General features: G+C 39.0%; 4 protein-coding genes and 1 non-coding gene across 6 annotated transcripts in view; 3 read left to right on the forward strand and 2 right to left on the reverse strand.

Annotated features, from left to right (window-relative positions):
- LOC104749086 (probable pre-mRNA-splicing factor ATP-dependent RNA helicase DEAH2) overlaps nt 1-1435 on the forward strand; it is a 6477-nt gene extending 5042 nt beyond the window's left edge. Inside the window, exons 5-7 of the mRNA XM_010470665.2 lie at nt 566-804; nt 900-1018; nt 1118-1435. Coding sequence (XP_010468967.1) covers nt 566-804; nt 900-1018; nt 1118-1244 — 485 coding nt within the window. The 3' untranslated portion in view covers nt 1245-1435. The remainder of the gene's footprint in view (nt 1-565; nt 805-899; nt 1019-1117) is intronic.
- LOC104749087 (DUF724 domain-containing protein 7-like) lies at nt 1466-4714 on the reverse strand. Of its 2 annotated transcripts, XM_010470666.2 has the most exons (8): nt 4078-4712; nt 3565-3978; nt 3223-3465; nt 2977-3061; nt 2719-2870; nt 2555-2648; nt 2365-2469; nt 1466-2269 (listed from the first exon to the last, which is right to left on the reverse strand). In XM_010470666.2, the coding sequence occupies exons 1-8, from the start codon at nt 4540-4542 to the stop codon at nt 1641-1643; spliced, it is 2187 nt and encodes a 728-aa protein (XP_010468968.1). In that variant the 5' UTR covers nt 4543-4712; the 3' UTR covers nt 1466-1640. The 2 variants fall into 2 exon arrangements, with proteins under 2 accessions (XP_010468968.1, XP_010468969.1); XM_010470667.2 differs by lacking the exon at nt 2365-2469 and having other exon boundaries at nt 4078-4714.
- Nucleotides 5130-7057, reverse strand: LOC104749088 (ADP-ribosylation factor 1). The gene is made up of 7 exons (XM_010470668.1): nt 6951-7057; nt 6341-6498; nt 6024-6094; nt 5759-5878; nt 5545-5663; nt 5383-5464; nt 5130-5295 (listed from the first exon to the last, which is right to left on the reverse strand). The coding sequence occupies exons 2-7, from the start codon at nt 6486-6488 to the stop codon at nt 5290-5292; spliced, it is 546 nt and encodes a 181-aa protein (XP_010468970.1). The 5' UTR covers nt 6489-6498; nt 6951-7057; the 3' UTR covers nt 5130-5289.
- On the forward strand, nt 7184-7256 carry TRNAF-GAA. The gene has a single exon. It is a non-coding gene; the product is annotated as a tRNA-Phe (tRNA).
- On the forward strand, nt 7599-9267 carry LOC104749089 (GDSL esterase/lipase At3g62280-like). Its single transcript, XM_010470669.1, has 5 exons — nt 7599-7945; nt 8029-8211; nt 8296-8459; nt 8577-8847; nt 8936-9267. Exons 1-5 carry the CDS (start codon nt 7693-7695, stop codon nt 9160-9162), a joined length of 1098 nt encoding a protein of 365 aa, XP_010468971.1. The 5' UTR covers nt 7599-7692; the 3' UTR covers nt 9163-9267.

Consider the following 16720-nt stretch of genomic DNA (forward strand, 5'->3'; position numbering starts at 1 on the left):
TTGCTAGCTCGGGTTAGGTATGTAGTTAAGGGTAGGCGTAAACTTGCTACCAGTTTCCATTCTGCAACTAGTGTCTAATGTGCATTAGAACTCATCTTTGTCTTCCATATGTATGATTGTCATTTAGAATTAATCATTAGAGTTAGGTTGTCATCAGCAGTCGCTAGTCTGGGTTCTGCAGACCCATGGTTAGGGGTATCCTAAGTAAGTGCTGATGCAGATAGTTGCAGTTTCTCAGTTATTCTCTCTCATGAAGCAAATGGTATCAGTCTCATCGCCTCTATGCATCTGCTGACCTCTTCCATGGACCTCTTCTGTTATTATATATACCAATTCTTTCTCTAGTACCGAATTGCTTTATTCGGCCTAGAGAGGCTCAAAAAGCAGCAGATGAAGCTAAAGCTAGGTTTGGACACATTGATGGAGATCACCTCACATTGTTGAATGTCTACCACGCTTTTAAGCAAAACAGTAAGTGATTACCCCTTTCTCTCCCTCTTTTGTTTGTAGTTGCTATAGACAATTAAAATTACCGTAACTGACTTGGTCATGTAAATTCTCACAGATGAAGATCCAAATTGGTGCTATGAAAACTTCATCAACAGTAGAGCGATGAAATCTGCAGACAATGTTAGACAGCAGCTAGTCCGGATAATGTCAAGGTTCAACCTGAAGATGTGCAGCACTGATTTTAACAGCCGTGACTACTACATCAACATAAGGAAGGCCATGCTTGCTGGCTATTTCATGCAAGTGGCTCACTTAGAACGCACTGGGCATTACTTGACAGTCAAAGACAACCAAGTATGTCAAAACCAATTCCGTTTATATTGTTATTTCCATTCTAGCTTTTTTTTTTTCTCTTGTTTTAATCTCATGGTTAAATTCTTGGTTGCCAGGTGGTTCATTTGCATCCATCAAATTGCTTGGATCACAAACCTGAGTGGGTAATCTACAACGAATATGTTTTGACTACCCGGAATTTCATCAGAACTGTGACAGATATTCGCGGTGAATGGTAAGTTCTTACATTTCCTGTTCTTGTTTTCTTTGGTTATTATCTCGTTGACGATTTCATTTCTGATAAATTCTTCCTTATTGACATGTGTATTCACAGGCTAGTAGATGTTGCTCGTGATTACTACGATCTTTCTAACTTTCCCAACTGTGAAGCCAAACGTGTCCTCGAGAAGCTTTATAAGAAGAGAGAAAGGGAGAAGGATGAGAGCAAGAACAGGAAGTGAAAGGAGAATCATATTCTCATATGTCCAAGTAGAACCAATCCATAAGAATTATGTCCTTATATTATAATTTCTTGTTGACCAAAAAGATTCTAGTGATTATCGTTTCTGTAGGTGTTGAGTTGAAACAGTTATTTGCATTTACTCGAAATGTTGTTCTTTTTAAGAGCTATAAAGATTCCCATTGCTTCGTCTCTTTCACGATTATCTTAGAAAAATCTGAAAGAAAAATGACTACTAATATTTAACGATTTAGGAGAAGTTATGACTTTCAGATGTGATTTGACAAATCTGAAAGATAAATGCGTTCAAGACAGTTCTACTTAACTTATTCAAAGTATGTTTTCTGCGAACATACAGAACTAGATTAGTCTTAAACACCTTTGATCTACAACTAGCTTATTTCCATGGGGCAGCGACAATTGCACGAAACTCCTGGTCTACATTCTGAACCTTCAGGTCAAGAACCTCGGCATGAGACTGCATCAGAGCTATCTCCTTGTCTAGTGCCACTTTCGCTTCCTTCATCAACACTTCTTGTCTCTGCAATTCAACAATATCTTGTTCACACTTCCTTCTTTTGTTGTCATTCTCTGTGATCTTTTCCTCAACAGCTTTTAACTCTTCCAACGCCGATGTCTGGCTTTCTTTAATGAACAAAAGCTTGGAGATCCGAGACCGATGCGTTGTAACATTGAATCCGTATTTCTCTAGCTTGAGAAAACACTCGTCGATCCTGTTAATCGAGCTTATAGGATCGTCGACTTGTAGATTGTTGACTTTCTCTAACAGCGCAGTGAACTTCACCATTGTACCAATGGCGTCTCCTTCACGAAACTCTTCTTCGCTCTCTAGCAGTGGACTGAAATGTGGATACTGTGGCACTGCTTTGAAGACCTCCATTGATTCAAGGACTTCCCAAAGCGGTGACTTCTTTACAAATGGCAGAGCCACTGTGGACTCGCTCGCTGGGGGAGTTTCCACAACAGAATTAAGACCTGGATCAGGAGTCGGAGATACGGATTGCCCTGAGGAATAAGATGAAAGAAAAAACACAAAATAATGAGAACTGAAAGCTAAAAGAGCATCAATTGTTTCAAAGCCGTGTATAATCCAGCCAGACCCGATGTTGAATTTCCACCGTGGATCCATGAAGCGAGAGGCCTATTATCATCAGACATATAGGCAAGTTCAATAGCCGAAGCCTTTGAACCATTACCAGCCACATCTACAAGTTATTATGCCAAGAATGTTTCAAGATTGCATTCAAACAATTGCCGCTAACTTATCCATGAAAGTTAAAGACAACATACCAGTCTTCTGCGTAGGGTCTGTGCTTATGAACTTACGTGGCTGTCCTCTTTTCCTCTTATTAACACTCTCTTTGTTTTTTGTCTCCTCAGGTGCCTGCGTAGAATCAATAGGATGAATGACCGGCAAAGTGCGATGTTTAACAGTGCGACTAACTAACTTTCACCTTCTCTCCAACAGAATCATTTGTAGAGCCATTTTGATTCTTCATTGCCTGAAGTTTCTTCCTCGGAGATGTTTTTCCTTGTGTTTTGACAGCTGGTTTCGTCAGAGTAGCTGCAGCTATGCCCAGGACCACCGATGAGTGAAACTCTTTTGCTAGAAACAGTAACACGTAGGTTCAATTTATGACACAAATAACTTCCAATAAGAATAACCAACTAACCATCATATGCGTGAAAGTAAAGAACTTCACAACACTTACTTGCTGGTATCTCCGGTTGGCTTGTGACTGGAGTGTTCTCATTCATCACAACATCAGCCAAATTACTCCCTAATTCTCTAGGTAACTGCTCCAGAAAAAAACACACAAAGTTAACCGTTATTACCCAAGATGGCTTCAAACAAGTTCAATTCTCTGAAAGTTTTAAACACACTGATTCAACTTAGGACTGTTAAAGTAGAGTGCAACTTGAAGTAGAGATGGACAGGGAGGAAATATATAACTCACAGCAACAGTTGCAGAGTGCGGTACTTCAGTCACAGTGACAGATACTCTACCAGCCTCTTCAACATCTCCATCATTGGAAGAGGCAGGAGGAGGATTCTGCATAGCAGCATTAGAAGTGCGTCTCGCCCTTCCTATAGCCAATGCTGTTTTCTCTCTCAAGGGAGTTCGAACAGTTACTCTTATGCGGGTTGAAGCAGCTGTTTCTTCTTCAATTGCATGGGAACTTTCTTCGCTATCTGAAACCTAAAAAATTTGGAACACAAAATCTGATTTCAGTGTTCTTTTCTCCCAAAAGATGAACAACACACACAATGGTGTTTTATGTAACAAAGAAGTGACTACCTTTTCTTCTTCATGCCAAACTCCATCTTTCCATTCTATTGAAGGTCTTAACTGCAAGGGGCTAAAATCTTTACTCTCCTTGTTAGGCCCCAAAACCACTGCGTAACTATTCCCAGAAAGAACTTTACTAACAACACCGGGACACCAACCAGACTCGATAAGCGCATCGACGTTCTCCATCAATTTGTAATCTCTTAACCCACAAGGCGGTGGTGAAGGTCGGATTTTGGAATAAGGAAGGCTAATCTTGTCGCAGTCGACCTTTTCATCACTCAAAGCCTTCAACTTCACCAGTAATTTCCCATCGTCGTTCTCCTTAATGGCTATAGCCGGAGCCCAAACATCCCCCAAATGGGCCACCTTGGTTCTGGCTTCTACAGACTTCCCAGCGCTAAAATCTGACTCAATCAATTGCTTCAACAACAACAAAAAAGAGGATCCTTTAGTGTTGAATCAAACATCAATGAAGAGAAAAAAACAAAAACAAAAAAAAAGAACTCAAAAGACACTTACTTGTTTCACGCATCGGAACCATTCATCACCTTTCCAAACCAAATGTGGACGCAGATCCTTCCGGTCAATCTCGATTACATCAGGTTCGAATCTGAGATACACTAAGAAACGACGATTTCCCAACGCTTTAATCACCGAACCGGACCACCAACCACCTCTATATGCAGCGTCGATGACGTCACCTTCCTCAAAATCGACCTCTGGAAACGGATCCGGCGGCGGGAGTGGACGAATCAAACGATGCACGGTGGTTTGTATCAACGGAGGAGAGTAGTCTTGCTTGAGGAGAGGATCCAAGTGACGAACAGAGAGCTTCTTCCGCTTCGATTTAGCTAGATTCTCTTCAAGCATGACACGATACCATACAGTCCCAGTAACATACTCATCATACTCGCAAGACGAGACCTCAATTTCAGAACCTTTAGAAATGGACAATTTCTCTTTTCTTCCCGTAGTTATCAACATGCCTTCCCAACAAAAACCCTAAGCAAACAAAACTAGTCTCTCGTCGAGTCGTCTTCACAAAGAACCCTAGAAGATGACCTAAGAAGAAGAAAGATAAAAGAGAGAGAGAGAGCTTTGGTGAAACCTTGAAAAATGCCGCTAAGATTAGTAAGATTTGAGTGTGTGTGTGTTAAAGATATTCCTTCCATTACTACATTAATTATTTTTGGTAAGATCCTATTAGTGCATTATTAATGTACAGTGGAAGATCTCTATAATGGTAGTTTAGTGAAGTAATTAATAATTCGTGTACGGGAATTGTAGCTGTTTGTATTTGTTTTAGTGCCGTTCATCCAATCCGATTTGTGGATCAGTTATAACTTGGCATTTTCTGTAAAAAATTAATACTACTAGACTTTTTCTCTTAAACGAAAATTTCTACTTAACCGCAATTTTTTATAAAATAATCTTCATTTAGTTCTCGTACGATTTCAGTACTGTTCAAATTTCGAAATTATATAAATAAATTTAATAAATGAAGAACCTAAGCGAAATTGCAATATCCGCCGAAATTGGGCACAAATTTTATAAGCGTCTGAATTTTAGGATGAAGAAGAAAAAAAAAACTTGTGAATTATTAAGAGCGAAGAACAAAGTATGAAGTGATGATATAAGTTTGAGACGAAAATAACAAAAGAGAGACGATAGAAGAAGACAGGACTCTCCTCGAATAGAAAAACCAAACCACATATTGGATTTTGCTCTCCCCTAAGCCTGCATTTAATTTAATCACGCATTTAGTTTAGTCTTTAACAACCAGTTTTTCACTAACAGATTTGAAAAGCTGTGAACTTTATATACCTTGTTTGCAATGTTGTTAGAGAGCCAGTCAAGTCCCTCATAAAGCCCTTCTCCGGAGGTAGCACATGTGCTCTGTATGTACCTGTTCAATTGATGATATAACATTAGTTCTTTAAGCTATCAATATTACGGCTGAATTTGGTTTAGCTCTCTTTGGCTCACCAGTGTCGTTGGCGGAGAGAGTGAAGCCCAAGCTTGTCAGTTATCTCAGCGGCGTTCATGGCGTTGGGAAGATCTTGCTTGTTAGCAAAAACAAGAAGCACAGCATCTCTCAATTCATCCTGCACAAGTCAAAAGGAAACAAAACAATGACTCCTTGCTTCATCATGTAACTAGAGAGAGAGAGAGAGACAGAGATATTTGTCTTGTTTTTTACTTCGTTCAGCATTCTGTGAAGCTCATCCCTAGCTTCCACAACACGGTCACGATCATTGCTGTCCACCACAAAGATTAGTCCCTGGGTGTTCTGGAAGTAATGCCTCCACAATGGACGAATCTGAATTGAGCAATTGAAACAAAATTAATGTTATATTGGAAGAGCAAGAGTGTCATTCAGCAAAATGGGGGCACTTCATTGAGAATCAAGGATTTTAGCTTAAGTAATTTCAGAACGCTGGTAAAGGAAAATGTAATAACAATACCTTGTCTTGACCCCCGACATCCCACACGGTAAAGCTAATGTTCTTGTATTCCACAGTCTCCACATTGAAACCTAGCAATAAAAACTAGTATTGTCCATTCAACAGAACTAAAAACAATTAAGTACTCACTCTGTTAATCATACACAAAAACCATGAGTCAGAGATGAAAACACTTCAACAAGTACACACATACTAAATTGCAACTACTGTCTATTCAACATTTAAACTAGAATTCCACCATAATCCCTTGCGATAACAATGTGTCAATTTCCCATAACTACATGCGAGAAAGAAGATGCAAAAAGTCAGAAACTCACCGATCGTTGGAATCGTAGTCACGATCTCTCCGAGCTTGAGCTTGTACAAGATCGTAGTCTTACCAGCAGCATCGAGACCAACCATCAGAATACGCATCTCTTTCTTAGCAAAGAGCCTGCTGAACAACTTTCCAAAGGACAGCCCCATTTTTTCAAGCCTGTTATAGTGTTACGACATTATATCTTCAGTCTAAAAACACATACTCATTTGCAGAATTCACACAGATTCAAAGCAGTTTTGATGCATCTGAGATTACAAATTCACTCGGATCTCATTCGTATCAGGATGTATCGATCAAACAAACAACATGATTGAACAAAAAGAGAGATCTAAATTTAAAATTCAGATTTCAGGTGAACACCCGATCTGAACAAAAAAAAAAAAGATCAAATCTAGATCACTCTGTATAACAATCATGCAGATACAGATCTATGATCCCAAAGGAAACGAATCACACAAAATCATGTCACATCCATAAGGAAATCAGACGAATACGCACAGATCTGGTGACGAGGAATCACGATCGCGAGATAGATAACAGAAACAGATGATCGAGTAAGCAAAGAGAGAGGGATAGAGATAGAGATTCGTCGAAGAAGCGAGACTTACCGGAAGAGAAAAAGCAACGCCGAATAAGAAGACCTAGACTTACACTGTCGCCGATGGTCGTCCAAAGAACAAGAAAAATGGTCTTCGAACGTGAGAGGAGATTCGTGGAACGCAACAATTCTCTACTTATTGCCCAAAAAAAACAAATCAGAATTATTTTTCGCATCGTCAATTGNTTGTCAATTGTAAATATTTTACTATATTATCTATATGTTGGCTGATTTAAACAATTCGCGGGGATAGCTCAGTTGGGAGAGCGTCAGACTGAAGATCTGAAGGTCGCGTGTTCGATCCACGCTCACCGCATATTTGATTTTTTTGTTTAATTCGCATTCTGCTAATGAGCTAGATAAAACATTACAGTCAGGCCCATATTAAAACACAATTTTGTTAACTTTGGCCCATATAAACCATATAATATTTAGAAGTTGTACGGAATCATTTTAATACTCAAAACAAATTTTGACAAACCTTTGAGAACATAGCCGATCGGATCTAAAGATTGATTGGGGTTATTTTAAGCATTGCTTTGAGGATTTTTAACAATTATATAATGCTACTTGAAATAGTATTAGGCTATTAGCAATTTAGCATATAATTAAACATTTATAATTATTGACTTACAATTAAAGAATTTGACTTCCTAAGCCAAAGACATGGCTACATATATGTAGTACAAAAAAAAAGAGCTTAGATCTTGAATCTTGATTAAAAATTTCTAGACAGCAATAATTCAAACGAAATGGATTACGCTGTTCCTTCTCTACGATGCTTCTTCCTAACTGTATGTCTATCTCTTTTGGTTTGCTCTAACTCGGTAAACAGTTCCAAATCAAACAAGAAACCTATATTGATAAACTTCGGCGACTCAAACTCCGACACCGGAGGAGTTCTTGCTGGCGTTGGTCTTCCTATCGGACTCCCTCATGGCATTACCTTCTTCCATAGAGGCACTGGTCGTCTTGGGGACGGTCGACTCATAGTTGACTTCTTTTGTGAGTCCCATTTCTAGCTATATACGTTTCATATGTAGTGTGAATTTACTAAGTTTGGTTTAAAACATTGGATATATGATTAGGTGAACATTTAAAAATGACATATCTGAGTCCATATTTGGATTCACTCTCACCAAATTTCAAAAGAGGAGTCAATTTCGCAGTCTCGGGAGCCACCGCTCTTCCTGTCTTTTCCTTCCCTCTTGCCATTCAAATCCGCCAGTTCGTCCACTTCAAAAACCGTTCTCAAGAACTTATCTCTTCCGGTAAGTGAAATGTCACTCTAACAGTTTAATCAACCTCATATCAATAATATATTACTTAGAAGATATATGTGTTCATATTGACAGGGAGAAGAGATCTTATTGACGATAAGGGATTTAAAAACGCATTGTACATGATCGATATTGGACAAAATGATCTTTTACTTGCTCTATACGATTCAAATTTAACGTATACACCCGTTGTCGAAAAAATACCTTCCATGCTTCTAGAGATAAAGAAAGCCATACAGGTAACTTTTGTTTATTCCACGAATCTTTTAGATTTTTACATATACGTAAACTGTTGTTAGTCCCAAAACATATGTTATCATGGCTGATTTTGTAAATTGGTATACTGTGTGCTGAAGACCGTATATTTATACGGAGGGAGGAAGTTTTGGGTACATAACACAGGCCCATTGGGCTGTGCACCCAAAGAATTGGCGATTCACCCGCATAACGAATCAGATCTTGACCGGATTGGTTGTTTCCGGGTTCACAACGAGGTCGCAAAAGCCTTCAACAAAGGACTCTTGAGTCTCTGCAACGAACTGAGGTCCCAATTCAAAGACGCCACTCTCGTCTACGTTGATATTTACTCCATTAAGTACAAACTCTCCGCCGATTTCAAACGATACGGTGCGTATCGATCGCATTGATACATCTGCTTTTTAATTGCTAATGCGAAACCGGTTTTGATCGGTTTATTTGGTAATGCGAGTTTCAGGATTTGTGGATCCGTTAATGGCTTGTTGCGGTTATGGAGGAAGGCCCAACAACTACGATCGGAAAGCAACTTGTGGTCAACCCGGTTCAACTATTTGTCGTAATGTAACCAAAGCTACTGTATGGGATGGAGTTCATTATACCGAAGCTGCTAACCGGTTTGTTTTTGATGCGGTTTTGACGAATCGGTACTCTTACCCAAAAATTCCCCTCGACGGGTTTTGGTAGATCAATTTATCAAAACCAAATTCATTTATATTTAACCGGTACTGGTTTGCAAAGTTTGTTTCTCACTCATAAAAAAACTGAAAAATAAAGAGCATTATATATCGAAAAAACTTAGCCGTTCATTAATCTCATATATATATTAATCGGTCGTCCAACTATTTTTGAAGGTACTGTGATAAAATATGGCTAATTAATGATTACGTTATGAAGTGAGCCATACAATTATCACCATATTTGGCTTAAAGTCTTCTTACAAATTGAAAATTCGATTTCCCTTTTAATATAAAATTGGAAAATAATAGTTTTCCTCCTGTTGTTATTTGTATTCCGATCCTTCTTCAAGACGATGCTTTACGTTGAACATAGACTATGTATACAAATGTTATAGTGGATAATAAATGTTACGTATGGAGTCTTACTATATTTATGTATGCAGAGTCGTGCCTTATGCTTTGCAAAAAAGGCATTTATCTTAGGCCACACAGAAAAAATAATCAAACACAGATCACATTTTTATCTGTAAACTAGATAGAGCATTTTTTATGTAGTGTTTTAGAAAATTTTTGGAAACAAAACTCAACATTCACATATTTTTGTTTCTTTTTTTTCCTTTACATAAGCTATTATATCTTACTCTTTAAAGTTTTTTTTTTTAAAATTAATAATTTTTCTTTCTTTTTATAACCAAAAAAAAAATCTCTCTTAAAAATAATATATGTGAAACTCCACTTTTAAAATTTGCCTTAAGCCTCTACGCACCTTGGCACGACACTGTATGTATGTATATAAATGATTTGGTGAGGGGGAAAAAAGAGTAAACAGTAAAGTTAATAATAATGTGAGATGCAAAGTGTTGTTGTTGTTGGAGTGAAGGTTGTAAAGAGTAAAAGAGAGAGCATTAGAAAGATGGAAAATGACCTACCACTTTGAGTTATTTTTGGCTTATATTAGTGTTTTGGTAAAGAATATACAATGAAATGTTCAGCTTTAGTTATATACTGTTGTCAATATATACATATCAAGGTCGACAAAAACTAATTATGATATGCTGTTGTGTTTTCTCTTTCGCCTCTCACATTTTTGTGTCTCTCCCTCAATTATTTATCGTTCGTTCATAATCAAAAGAAAAAAAAAGTCGTCTCCTACACATCATTATTTTCGGAATAAGTCTGACGGCACTTCATAAATTCACCGTACCTATAGACTATAGTATATGGTTAGTAAAATCTCTATATGGGATCGAAAGACAAAAAATTAGTACTATCGTATATATCATTTTTTGAATTTGTAAATTTGGTACAATGTTTCCATTAAATGTGAATATGGAAATGGGCGTATGATGATGAAAGTTAACGTGGTATCATTATAAGTTTCAACATGCAAGAACCTCGTATTGATGGAATGGGAAAGTGAAAGGCAAAGATTCCAGCCAGCTTGTATATAAAATATATCGGGTTGATGAAGATAAATTAAGCACATTATCAAATTTAAAACTATATACATAGTATTAAGTATAAAAATATAGCTTTGTGAAAAGAAAAAAAGTAGAAAAATATAACTTTCTGAAAACAAACAAAAGACATATCATGAGTGCATGATTGACTCTTTAATAATGTAGTTTTTGGCAATTAATATGTAAAGTTAAACAAACTAGCTAGACGACGATATTAAAAAAAGAAAGAAAATGTATGAGTTTGGTGGACAACTTTTACAAAATCTGATTAATAATCAATATGAAAGTTGTTGATCATGTAGTATATGAAATAAATATTTTGCAGCTATACGATTCTACAGAATGCATTAAATACATTTATCCACGAGGATTCTCTTGAATTCATGTTACTAACTTTAAAATTAATCGTTTTTTTCCATAAACTTTATTATGCATTATATATGTTCGTATATTAAAGACCATCTGACTGATCCCATGACAACTAATCCGTCGTTCGAAGCCTAGAATGGAAAGGTTAAGAGTACGCGAAGTTCTAATTTGGTGGTAGAGAATCTAAAATGAATTTCAATATATATTATGAGTTTACGATTAATTGTTTGTTATTTTACCAAAAGGAACTTAGGTTTACAAGAGTTTGTTACAAGCTTTTTGGGCCTAAAAGATATACAAAGCTATTACAGAGAACTAGAGAAGCTCAACTTGGATTACAACATAAAATAGTAACTTCAGAGATCAGCTAATCATTTTTGGTTTTCGTATTAATTTGCGCTATTGCATTTCAGATTTTTTATACCACAGCCCTTCACTTGGCTCGACAAAACCGTACCACCAGACCGGTATGTATACAGTTATAGTCGCCTTGTATAAACTTGATATGTCCACTCAGCAGTCCCGGCGTAAAAATATTAGATGGATGACTAAAATACCAATTAAGCACCGACTCTGATAAGTTTTTTGTGCTAATTGGTCAGTCAGAGTCTTCGATTTGTCGAAACATATAACAGCAACTCCTAAACCCGTCCAACCCAAATACTAAGTTTTCACTTTAATTAAATTACTTACTTACTTACTTTATTATTTTAATGTACGAGTAAACCAATCCACTGAAAACATTACACTAATGCCCTAAAGATGTTGAATAAGAACTCAACGTCATAGGCGATTTAATTCTTCAAATAATTGAGTTATTGACTCTCTTTTTAATCATGTCATGTATAAAGACAAGATCGAACTCAATGTCATAGACTCGTAGGCGAGTAATTTGTGGTTATTCGGTTACATGATAATCTAAATAAAATTCACGTAATATATATAACTCAATGTTACGTCATGTCCCGTCCTCGATCTTAATAATTTTAATCCGGGAGTATGGACACATATAGTAGTTGACCTTTTCTCGTATTAAGTATAAAGACAAATTTTAACAAAATACTATTTAAGATAGAACCTATATAAAGCAACATCTATTATTTATATATATATTTATATATATATTTATAAGTACATTCATTACAATATTACCAAGCAATCAAAATTTATTAATGCGTAAATTCATTTAATAATTGTGTACCTATGACTTAAAACTCGTATTCTAATGAAATTGAATAGGTTGGTTTCTCATGAAGAGCTTCAAGTGGCTGTAGTGTTTTTTAATAGATATTGTTATGAAAGTTTTCATACAACCAAAAACATGCAAATCAGCGATGCATATAATTGATGAGTTCTAATTTGTATCTATTTAAATATTATGATGATTAATCTTAACCATGGTAGTCCGAATCAAGAACACAATTACATATTTCTTATTTATTATACTGTAAATTATAGTATTAACTTTCAAAATGTATATAGTTATATTAAATATTTCGTAAATGACTAGTATATTTGCTATAAAAAAAATTGACGTTCTAAAGAATATATAACCACATCAGTATTTTTTTTTAAAAAGGTCCAAAAAATAGAAAATTGAGTTGTACATATATTTTGTTTAAATTTCTTGTCCTCTGGATAGAGAGTCTAGTTCTATAGACACTAGTTCATGATATTGTTTATTAGAAAAAAAGTTAGTTGGGAAATACGGCTGTGAATTGTAATATTCAATATTGTATTTCGTGGCTGTGAGATTGCGTAGAGGGCTAAGAAATGAGTTGTACATGGCACATGGCCCTCAACAGCTCTCTTGTTGGTTACATATACGTATCATGTATGTAACATATAATTAATGTGTAAAAAGATACAGTATACATATATATAGTATATATTAATCAATTAACCTATATTTTTTCTTGATTAATAGATTTTGATTTTATGATGATGATAATATAAGGAACAATATTACTCCGTTGCTGAATCATTGGAAGGACAACTTAACGTGTTAAAAATCCAATACCTAAAATAATTAACTAAGAGAGAGAGAGAGAGAGAGAGAGAGTTAATGAAAGCAATGCAGGTGATTGGATGATAATTAGGTCAATCCTGCATCGTAGTTGTTTAAAGATGTTCGTATGTGTTTGGTTGAGTTTCTTACTATTACAACGTCAGTGTATGGATTAGATGTATATTATCTGCACCACCCTCCAAAAGTGACCCCCTTTACTTCTTTGTTTTTTCTTTCTCTTGCCTTTACAGAAAACATCGTACGGTTGCCTTTTTAAGAAGCAGGTAACGTATAAGTGATTCATTTCCTCACGTAGAAGATGATAAGAACTTTTTTTTTTTTTTTTGTGTTAAAGAAGATGATACGATCTTATTGTTAGTGGTCGATATATATATAACACTCCTACACTAAGACGTAGACGTAGTTTCCATCAGTTTTGGCACTTTAATTAACTATATATAGGCTATAGCTTTACCCTTATGTTAAGTATTACTGAATTAGCATATATATGACATGCATTATTTTTTCGAGAATAAACGGGTTTGAACATGAACATTGTTTGTACTCGAGATTGCACAACACTAAGTAAATAAAAAATTTCAGGGGAAAAGTGAAGTTGATTCTTTTATTAACGATAAAAACGTGAGGTCGTCACTAAAACGAGTCAAGATTGAGCTCGTCAGTTCACATGAGAACTAACAAGCTAATAATGACGAGCTCGGAAGCTAAAAGGAATTATACAGAAAATAATAACAGTTTCAAACGCAAAGTATTGCTCTCTGGGTATTGTTCGAGGGTCTCGCCCCTCTTCCAATAAATGTCCTCTCCTTTTATAGCGGATTGTTGACCTAGGGTTCCCATCGCGAAATGTCGAGGTTACCCTTGACGGAGTGTTAATGACTGTCTCCAAATTTTGTCGGGCCGAAATCACAATTAATCTATGTTGTTGGGCCGAGTGGCATATTGGGCGCAGCCCATATCCAACAATAGTCCCCCCCTTAGTCCGGAGAGCGGCAGTTCTTCCGCGATCAACGGACGTGCTTGAATTATCTATTAATATGCCTGCTCGGCACATATTACCTCGGGTCGCTTCTGGGGAACAAAATTGCTACAATGATTCTTCTGTAAATGCTAGGCTCGTCTTCTTGAGAGATACAATGAATATCCAGCGGTTTTTGCTTTGAGTGCAGTATTCAATGAATTTATGGAAAATGAGTAGATCGTAGATCGAGGTGGCGGATTTTGGTTGCTCCTATTCAAAACCCTAACAACCACTACCGAGAAAGCTTCTCATTGTGAGATCGCCTATGGTCGGTGATCGGCAGGATCTGCCGGTTAATCACCCTTGTTGGGGGCGCCGAGAGTTACAATCAGTAAATCTGAGATCGGCAGTCTCGGTGGGGTCGGCGAAGATGGTTGTTGTGAGGTATTGGAGAGCGGCAAGATGGTTCTGACGGGCATGAGAGTAGAGACGTGAATGCCAATTCTGTTTGCCCGAGCTCGGCGGAGGTCGGCACCGTTTCTGAGCGGAGGTCGACACCATTTCCACCGTTAACTTACGAGCCTTGCTTCAATTCAGTATTTGATGGTTCTGGTGAGATCGATCTGGACGAGATCGGCGTTGATTGTTTTAGGGGAATCAGAGGCGAGCTCGGCGGTAAAGTGGTTGATGGTTACGAGCTGGGCGGATCGCGGGAGAGAGGTCGAGATGGGTTGAGCGTCATTGAGCTCGGCATATAGCATGAGAGAGTTTCAGATGGGTTGAACGGCAATGAGCTTGGCGCGGTTGCTCGGCAATCTACTGGACTGAGCTCGGCGCAGTCGCTCCGCCTTAGTTGTGAGTCCGTTCTAGTGGATTTTGGAGGTTGGCGTGATTGAGAAATTGACATCGACCCAACATGTGTGATGTCAGGTCGGCAGATGGAGATTGGCAAGTGGAGATTGGTAAGTGGATCTCGGCGATATGAGCAAAAGAGGTGGTCGGTGATATGAGCGAGAGAGGAGGTCGGCGACTTGAGGTCGGCGAGTTGAGGTCAGCGAGATTGAGATTGAGGTCGGCGATGAGAGTGAGATTGTGCTCGGCGAGAGTGAGATCGTCATCGTCGAGGTTGAGATTGAGATAGGCGAGTGAGATTGAGGTCTCCACCGAGAGTGAGATTGAGGTCGGCGCCGAGAGTGAGATTGAGGTCGGCGCCGAGAGTGAGATTGAGGTCGGCGCCGAGAGTGAGATTGAGCTCGGCTTAAAGTGAGATCATTGTCGTCGAGGTTGAGATCGTCGTCGTCGAAATTGAAATCGGCGAGTGAGATTGAGATTGCCACCGAGAGTGAGATTGAGGTCGCCACCGAGAGTGAGACTGAGGTCGGCGAGAGTGAGATCGTCGTCGTCGAATGGGGTCGAGAGGTCGGCGGACAAGGATTGATGAGTGCTGAGGTTGGTTCTCGCGAGATCGGCGGATTGAGGTCGGCGGGACGCTGCGCGCTCGCATTCCACGTCCTCTCATGGGAGCGACAAGAAGATCTTTGATCGTCAATTTGAGGTCGACACATGTGATAGTGCGGGAGAAGGTTTTGAGGTTAGCACCAAGCTGCAGGTAGGCACAAAGCTGGAGGTCGGCACCAAACTTGAGGTAGGCACCAAGCTGGAGGTCGACACCAAAGTTGAGGTAGGCACCTAGGTAGAGGTTGNTGGGGTCGAGAGGTCGGCGGACAAGGATTGATGAGTGCTGAGGTTGGTTCTCGCGAGATCGGCGGATTGAGGTCGGCGGGACGCTGCGCGCTCGCATTCCACGTCCTCTCATGGGAGCGACAAGAAGATCTTTGATCGTCAATTTGAGGTCGACACATGTGATAGTGCGGGAGAAGGTTTTGAGGTTAGCACCAAGCTGCAGGTAGGCACAAAGCTGGAGGTCGGCACCAAACTTGAGGTAGGCACCAAGCTGGAGGTCGACACCAAAGTTGAGGTAGGCACCTAGGTAGAGGTTGGCATCAAGCTTGAGGTATGCGTCAAGCTAGAGGTCGACACCAAGATTGAGGTACGCACCAAGCTGTAGGTTGGCGCCAAGCTGGAGGTCGGCACCAAGCTGTAGGTAGGTGCCAAGAGACTCGAGTGTTAGAGCATCGAGCGTGAGAACGTCGAGCGTGAGAGCGTCGAGCATGAGAGCGTCGAGCGTGAGAGCGTTGACTGTGAGGGCTGCGAGCATGAGAGTGGCAAGCGTGAGTGAGTCGTGCGTGAGAGTGGCAAGCGCGAGTGAGTAGATTATGAGGGCGTCGAGCATGAGGGAGACATGCATGTGAGCGTATATTTGATATGCAGCAAGGCTTTGTGCTTTACGGGAGTAAAGTGGTAGGTGAGACGGACTCGCCATACCTTTAGGTGCGGATTTTGTGTCCGGTTTATCCTGTCGGTGTTTGGGATTGGCAAGAACTTGCAACCTTGAGCTTGGTTTATTAGTTCAGGCGCCCTCAAGCTAGTGCGAGACTTGCTCCGCTTTTTTCTTGGTTTCGAGATGTATTTTACGGGGCAAGACGTCTCTCGGCTTACCCTGTTACGTGTTTCGAATACCAAGTTTTTGGTTGGTAGTTGAGATGTGCTCGTCGTACCTTTTAGGTGCGGCCCTGGTGTCCGGCTTACCCTGTGGGTGCCCCGAGGTCGGCAAGAGTGTGCAAGTAAGAACTTGGCTTATTCAAACTTGACCGCCTGCTAGCTGAATGCGAGACTGGGCTCGGCT

Source organism: Camelina sativa, chromosome 16 (genome assembly GCF_000633955.1).
Source record: "Camelina sativa cultivar DH55 chromosome 16, Cs, whole genome shotgun sequence".
NCBI classification, from domain to species: Eukaryota; Viridiplantae; Streptophyta; class Magnoliopsida; order Brassicales; family Brassicaceae; genus Camelina; species Camelina sativa.